The sequence below is a fragment of the Chenopodium quinoa genome, unplaced genomic scaffold, assembly GCF_001683475.1.
Source record: "Chenopodium quinoa cultivar QQ74 unplaced genomic scaffold, ASM168347v1, whole genome shotgun sequence".
Lineage (NCBI taxonomy): Eukaryota > Viridiplantae > Streptophyta > Magnoliopsida > Caryophyllales > Amaranthaceae > Chenopodium > Chenopodium quinoa.
In genome coordinates this window covers 304997-313346 of record NW_018744240.1, presented here as the reverse complement: position 1 = coordinate 313346, position 8350 = coordinate 304997, and the positions used below count along the sequence as shown (strand labels likewise).

General features: G+C 35.1%; 1 protein-coding gene and 1 long non-coding RNA gene across 2 annotated transcripts; one reads left to right on the top strand and one right to left on the bottom strand.

Annotated features, from left to right (window-relative positions):
• Window positions 1-1232: 1232 nt before the first annotated feature.
• LOC110694654 (transcription factor TCP20-like) lies at window positions 1233-3100 on the bottom strand. Its single transcript, XM_021871817.1, has one exon. The coding sequence runs from the start codon at window positions 2832-2834 to the stop codon at window positions 1629-1631; it is 1206 nt and encodes a 401-aa protein (XP_021727509.1). The 5' UTR covers window positions 2835-3100; the 3' UTR covers window positions 1233-1628.
• Window positions 3101-5536: 2436 nt separating this feature from the next.
• On the top strand, window positions 5537-6409 carry LOC110694656. The gene is made up of 2 exons (XR_002505919.1): window positions 5537-5724; window positions 6174-6409. It is a non-coding gene; the product is annotated as an uncharacterized LOC110694656 (long non-coding RNA).
• Window positions 6410-8350: the final 1941 nt, after the last annotated feature.

The following is an 8350-nucleotide window of genomic DNA, read 5'->3' as shown; positions in this document are numbered from 1 at the left end:
GCTTCCTAGTAATGTGTGACAGAAATGATAAGCAGGCAGAGAATCACAATGCTTGACCTAAAACAGCTTATGGGGAGGCACATTAAGTACAGTACAGACAAAGCTTACCCTTCCAGCCTCCCGGTTGTAAAAAGGTTATCATCGCAGACTCGGATCAACGACCTAGATGTCACCAACCAAGGGCAATTATGCACCGAGGTTTATCTGTAAGAATAGGAATCATGTCTGCATCAAATACATATTAGTAGTTCACAACCTGCAAATGAACAACTTACAGACTAACTTACCACAGGAAATGAAGGTAAATGGCCATATCTATATTGACTATTAGAGTGTCACATTAAATTTCTTAGCAATAATAACTTACAGAAACACTCTCCACATCTCAAGTCTCAAATCACAGGCGCCATCAATTTTACAGTAGATGCATCATCCTCTGATCGACTTACAGTGCAAACTGATGTAAAGGGCGGTTTAGGAGGCCTGATATATGCAGTCTTACCCAAATATGAAACAATACTTGTATACAAACAACTATTCTTCTACGAAATAAGTCTTTCTTATCATTTTTATCAGTACACCCTTAATGACTCAAACTAGTTCATAATCGAGAAACTAAGGGCATTATACATCCACGGTTAGTTGCCTAACTAGTTAAGCAATTAGCCCGACTCGTGTACCAAGTGCTTCCCACAACCCACTAGGCTAGAGAGTTAACAATTTGAGGCCATCTTAGCCTATTGTACAAACCATACCATGTAAAATTTGATGATCAGAAAAACAGTAGTGTAAAAAGAAAGATTGAGCTAAAAACACTACAATGCACCTCCACAACCTGCAATTGTAAATGGCTGCACATGGCCTTCAGTACAAATTAAGTAAGATGCAGAGGCAGATGTCAGCATATGGTCTTTTCATGCACTATATAAAAATACAGTGTGACAAATATATGGTGCAGTAACACCTCTATATTTCATTAATTTCCATAAGAAGCAGCAGACATAGATATCTACCCTATTTATGATGATCATCTACACTCTAAATAACGTTCATGAATTTCACAATACTACTAGTACTTCCTCCGTCTCTAAAAGTCCGCCTCTAACAGTTCTTCCTGGAGGGTGATTGTCTTGTAAAAAAAATCAAAAAATTCAAAACAAGAATACGAGTAACTTTTAGAGACAAAGGGAGTATGACAAGCAAAATAACACAAATTTTAATCAATACACCTCTAATCCAAATCAAAGATTCTCATTTCTCCATGAAAATTAAACCTAATTTGAATATAATCAACACGCCTCTCTCTGCATATTCTATGATCACAGACAACAGAACTATGACAATGAAATTCTAAATCACACTTAAAAATTTACATAAGGAAAAAGGAAAGAAAAAAAGAAAAAAAGAAAAAAAAAATAGAAAAAAACCAAAATTGTGAATCTTTTTTGAGTGTTTAAAGACAGAAAATGGGGAGAAAATTCAGTATTAAACTGAATTAATCACCCATTTATCCATCTCATCTTCCCTCAACTTTGCAAATTATACAATACCCAAAAAAAAAAAAAAGAAACTCATGTTTCTGTCTCCTACCTTCAAACTGCTAATTTTCTAGAGCTTTGTGAAAACAATCATCCTGAATCTTGAGAATCGTCTTTCGAATCTGATGGTTGTTGATGATGCAAAGAACTCAACCCACTTCCAACATCATGAACACTTCTAGAATGACCCATTTGTTGGTAAATCTGAGATAATGCTTGTGGGGTCAAAACACCAACATGAACATCTTGTGATAAACCAAGCTCTAAACCAGGCATTGTATGATTACTATGTTGTTGATGATGATGTTGCTGATGTTGTTGATGATGCTGTTGCTGATGTTGCTGGTGTTGCTGATGTTGTTGTTGTTGTTGATGTCCTAAAATTGGTCCAAAATTCATATGACCAAGATTAGCCCCACCTAAGTCAAACCCAGGATACCCAATTTTATGCAAGTAATTACCACCATCACCAGCCAAAGTTGCTGCAGTTGCTCCTGTTGTTGCTGTTGCTGGATTATTGTTATTATTATTAATACTTGCTGTTGATGTTGTTGACATTTGAAGGGGTTGCGGCGGAGGTGGCCAAATTCCCAAATTACCCCCAGCAGCACCCATCCCTACCAAAGCAGCAGCCCAATTAGTAGGTCTATTACTTGGACCACCCAAGTCATCAATTTTATGATGATAGTGTTGTTGGTTGATGCCAGAGATAATTGAGGTCCCCTGTTGCGAAACAGAGGCCCCTGATGCTGCTAAAGCCGAAGCCGGTATCGTCCCGCTCCCTGTGGCGGCGATGATGGACTGCTCAGCGTGTTGTAGCAACCATTGGATTGTTTCTCCATCAGATTTATGACCCAGTTCTCTTGTCAATTGAAAAATTCTTGCGGCGCAGAGTGCAGGCATCCTGATCCTTCTTCCCCTGCCTTCTACTTTTGTATGTCTGTCTTTGTTTGAACTTCTTTTAGGCCCCAATTGTTGTTGCTGCTTCTTCTGTTGCTGATTCTGCTGTTGTTGATCATCTTCTTGTTGCTGTTGCTCATGTTGTTGATGGTGTTGCTGATTCTGTTTGTCAGCAATTAAAATCTGGAAATCCTTGATTTCAGAAGGTTTAATAGAGTTGTTGTTGGTGAGATTAAGGTGATTGTGGGAATTATCAACCATATTAATTGGGATTAATGTTGATGATGATGTTGTAATTGAAGGATTTGGGAGGCTCAAGAAGTGGTGGGGTTGGAGAAGTGGTGGTGGTGGTACATCCTCCTGTGATGGTGGCTGCTTTGTGCCCTTGGGATCCATGAAAACTGTCCCACCTTTCCCTCAAATCTATATATATTTTTCAATATTAAAACTATACTATATAAATAATTTTAATATAAAACGGAAAGAATATTAAAAGGTTTTTTATACAACTATATTTAATGAACCAAATTTCAAAGGAAAAGATAATACTACTACTTGTAATATTAATAGAGAGTGGGGAATATCTAAAACTCCCCTCCCGATTTCAGGTGATCTTAGAATCGATTTTCAGGTAATTAATTCGCACAAGAGCCACTTTAGATATGATTCTCTTACAATCTTACTCTTGCTTTAGAATGATGTTTTCACTTTATCTATAATAATAATATTATATTTAAAAAAATTAATAATAATAATAATAATAATAATAATAATAATAAAAATAAAAATAAAAATAAAATAAAAGAAAAAAAAAAAAAGGCAAATTGGATACGGTTGGTAGAAAGTCAAAAGCTTTCACAGAATTTTTTTACTGTTATAGACAAGAGAGTCAGACCCAAGTGTTGGGAATCAGAGGGTAAAACTTTGAAATAATGGTAAATTTTTTTTAAGGAAGTGAGTAGTTGTAGTTTAAAGACAGTGGCTGTTACTTCAGAGTTCAGAGAAAAAGGTTTAACCTTAGTCTATTTTGTCTGGTCTCATACTCTTTATTAACTGATTGCTGCTACTTTTTGACTTTTGACTACCTTTCATTTGACACTTCATTATTTTTAGCTAAAAAAGAAAGTCTTTTTTTTTTGTTTTAACACCCTACTTACTGTCAGTTTCCATAATTTATGGGCTAATGTCCATGTGGCATATTATTAGAGAGGGATGATGTATATAAACTATAATAAAGTGTGATTTTTATTTTGATGTTTAATCCGTTTCCACAAACTTCTTGCACTTAAATTTTTTTAATAAATTCATCTATACCACAGTAAATTAGTGCTCTATAAATTATATAGAGTATATAATTACATAGTTAAATTTGCAGCTACTTGTAGTAAATAATTTTAACTTAATACGGAGCATAATAAATAAAAATAAATTTCGATTTGCTTAAAATTACGAAGTAGTTCTTTCAAAAAAAAATAAAAAAATTTACAGAGTAGATGAATACGGATATTTTGTGTAAAAACATTTACACTATACCAATGTTCTATCTTTTTAAGCAGATGAGAAAGTATTTATAACCTAAAACATGTTACTGCCTTAAAAAAAAAAAAAAAAAAAAAAAACCTAAAACATGTTGGTGCATAGTTCGATATAGAATGCTGACTTATATACTCCGTATTAACTTTGACTATTTAACAAGTATGTCAATTTTAACTACAGTTTATCAATTATTATTATAGAATGGAGATAGCATTAAGAGTCACATTGTGAGGATAAAAAATATCTACTTTGTATCTCAATAAAAGTGAGTAATGGGCTTTAAAACTAACAAACAAACAAACAAACATCAATGAAAAAAATGTATAAGTCCACACAACTACTTATATTCTTTTTATAGCAGAGGCGGGGCTACAAATGCTAACACTAAAAATGGCCCGGTGTAATTTTGTTTAATTGGCCCTAAAATCATTTTTGTAAGGAAATTACTAAATTATAAATTTTATGATAAAAGTGAAGAATAGATTATTGATTAACAAGTTTTCCCTTTACTTTGTATAAGTAAATTTCAAATATTAGGACCCTTTTATAGTATTTTCACTTAGGGGCCCTGTGCGGTCGACCACCCTGCACATGTTCTCAAAATGCGGAGATACTTTCGAGGGCAGATCCACGTTAGTCCAGAAAGTGAAAGTTATGCTCAGAACTACCCCTGTTCTATAGCATGCTAAAGTGTAATTAGTTAGGGTTATGTATGATGATGACAGCGGCCATCTCATCAAAATTAGCACTGAGATTCACTTGGCATGCATTTAACAATAGAATTTGATCAGGTTGCTTGCAAATCACTCCAGATATTTATAAATAGGCCCATCTTATTCATTATTCATTATATGTATGATAGATGAGATGTAGAGTATATATGTAGTACCACAATATAAATATAGTACAACTATAGTATATACAAATATACAATATTTATACATAAAAAATGTATGTACTAACAAGATAAAAATTAAAGGAATATGGACCATGGCAATAAGTGGGGCTTAGCTTATAGCAGTTTGTAATAATATTAAGTTACAGATCAGCAAAGCATAGATAGATCTTGTAGTTTTAGTTTAATGTTTTCAGGTGGATGAAGTTTAAGATACTCCTATGGATGTGGTTTTAGTGGGTACATAAATACAAAAACACCAGAGTGTATTTTTTTGACAGTACATTTAGTGCTAATTCAACCACAAATACCCTTTTTCTACCATTTCATGATTTTACAACTAGAGAATGTTGATTTTGGGAGGGGATAAAGCACTAGTAAAAAAAAATAATTTGGAAGCCACAAATGGGAAGCGGTTACTAAAATTCACTTCCCAAAAAGCACAAAAAAAAAAAAAAACTAAAACATACAAATGGGGAGCGGTTTTGGGTTAAACCGCTTCCAAATATTGTAATTAGAAGCGGTTTGGGGGTAAACCGCTCCCCATTCCCCCAAAAAAAAAACACGGACCCCTCTCTCAGCTCCCTTATTTCTTCTCTCTCCTCTCTCTCCCCTTATTTCTCACGCCCCTTCTTCTTCTCTCTCCTCTCCCCCCTTTTCTCACGCCCATTCTTCTTCTCTCTCCTCCCCTTATTTCTCACGCCCCTTCTTCCTTCATTTCTCACTCCTCTACTCTCTCCATCTCCTTCGTTCTCTTTCTGCTCTTTCCTTCTCCTTTCTTAAGCCTCCCTTTGTTTTCTCTCTCCTCTTATCACTGGCAAAAATCCGAGGAGAAAACGAGCAAAATCCGAGCAGGTTAGTGTTGTAGATCTAGATTTTTTTTTCTTTTGTTTTCAATTTAGTTTTTTTTTTTAATATATTTATTTTATTTTTTGGTTTCTGGTGGTGAATTTTGGTGGTTGTTAGTGGTTTTAGGGTTGTGGTGGTGGGCTGGTTTGGGTATTCGGTGGTTAGGATGGGTTTGGATTGTGGGTTAGGGTGGGTGGAGTTGGTGGGTTCAGAGTATGGTTATGGGTGGGGGTGGCGTAGTGGTGAACATAGGTGGAGGTGAGAAAGGGCGTGGATGCAGGTTGGGGGTGGCGTAGTGGTGTACAGGGGTGGAGGTGGGAAAGCCGTGAATGCAGGCTGGGGGTTTTGGGTTTTTCTGGGTTCTGGGAAAAATCGAGCAACAATATATATATATATATATTTTTTGTTGATTGTAGATAAAAATATTCATGTTTTTTTATTAATTTGTTGTCCAGGTATTTCAATTTAATTTTGATTTTTGTTGGATGCGAGGTGGCGTCGGTTGCGGTAGTGGGCTGCTGGCTTCTGTTAAATGTGTTAATTGCTGGCGTCGGATGGTGGCGGGCTGGTGGCTTTGACTGCGGTGGTGGCGGAATAGGGTGGTGGTGATTTTGGTTGTAATATTTTTTGGTGGTGAATTATAATGTAATAATATTACAATTAGTTATTAATGGAAATATAAATTTTTATACATATGTTTTATATTTTGTGTGTTAATTGCTGTTAATTTTTTTTTTTTTTAATTCATAATGGGCAGCGGTTCAGCATTAAACCGCTTCCCATTCCAATCAAATTGGAAGCGGTTTGAACCGCTTCCCATTTAAAGAGACAATGGGAAGCCCCCTAATGGCAAGCGGTTCAAAAACCGCTTCCAATTATGGTTTTGAACCGCTTCCAATTTACTATTTTCTACTAGTGAAGAGCATTTGGGATATAGAAGATTAGTGTTTAGGGTGAAAATACCCTAAGACACGTGGCCCAATAAAGGCTTGACACGTGTCAATCTTTCAGCGGTCTGCAAAGGCCCAATTCCTTTGCAGACACGTGTCCCTTATACCCTAATTGAGGTACAGTTCTCCCTTACTATAAATAGTAAGGGTAGACCTCATTTATGACACACATACATTAATTGCAACCACAAAAAAACCAAACAAAGCCAAAACCTACTAAAACGCTCTCGAACCGAGAAGCTTTTACTGTTCCACTTCGAAAAGATACTAACTTAATCTTCGGAGGCGGAACTCCCACCCCCCATCCGGAGTCTCCGTTACTTGTGCAGGTACAGGCGTAAGAAGGAAGTCAGCTAGGTGCAGGTACAGGCGTAAGAAGGAAGTCTGCTAGGAAATTGTAACTCTCCCGAAGGACACATAGAAAACCCCCAAACAATTAGTGCACCAATGGACTTATCAATAAGTATAATAACCCTTTGATACCATGTGAAAGGTACATTACATTGTCAATAAATGTGAAAATGGACTTATAAGGGTTACTCTATTCTCAGACTGTTTAAATATCAAAAGTGTAGCCTATGTGAAAATGGTTGCATTATATATGTTACTAGTGTGGTACAATCGTGAAACTCTAGAGAAACAATAAAGTTGATTTATCACTGTAACAAAATTTTCTCCCAAACATACTCGCTCTCGTTAAAATTAACTATAGGATTTGGTCACAAATAACTTAATGAGTTTTCCTCTTACTTTTAACTGCTTGTTCGACCCTTGAAAAGTGGACCAAACACATAATATATATTGGTTGAGGTATTGTCAAGAAAGTCTCTCTCTAAATACACCCTTATATGTATATCATCTTGTAAGGTGTAAGTTGTGCTTTGAATCCTTAAAAAAAGTGTTTTTTTTTTTTTTTTTTTTTTTTTTTTTTTTTTTTTTGTGAACTCGTTGAATTATTATAACTCAACTACCAATTTAGTAGCCATCGAGTACATACACACTATGAAAATAACCTTTAATTAAAAATAGACCTTCTATTTTGTAAAAGAGGAGTGACAACATCTAATAAGACATAATTTCTCAATCTTTTTAGATAGATCAAAGAGGATAGACAATAACACATCTACTTTAATCCATAATGCATTAGAATATCTCTTGATGCTTGACTTCTACAATCAGAGTTAGTTTCTTAACATTAATTTGCCCTTTACAAGCCCTAGATCGTAGGCTAGTAACAAGTAATAATAATTTTAACGATGAGCATTATATGATTTACATCGATCGGTGACATATATAAACGGCACCACCCTTGACCTTAATTGACATGCTAGGGAGGCATCATGCATAGCCTAAAGGCGGCACTAGCTAGCTTAATTAGCTACAATAATTATTCGTCACACTAATAATTGATCCAATAATAATTATAGTAGCATATATTAGCATCAAATAATAATTAAAAGCATGGACTTCGCCCTTAAAAAAAATAAAAAAGAAAAGAAAAGAAAAGAAAGGGAACTAGATTAGCTGTAATAAGGTGGTGTTAAATTAGGATTAAACCAAAGTAGGTTATCTAAAAATAATATTCTTCCCTATCATATCATTACTTTACCTCCCGCAATATGTGGGCGTAGATATAGTGCCTACGTAGAGGTGTCCACAAGTGGTTTTAAATTAAAGTTACT

Coding starts and splice junctions, on each gene's coding strand:
- LOC110694654 (XM_021871817.1), bottom strand. CDS start 2,834: ATGGATCCCAAGGGCACAAAGCAGCCACCATCACAGGAGGATGTACCA.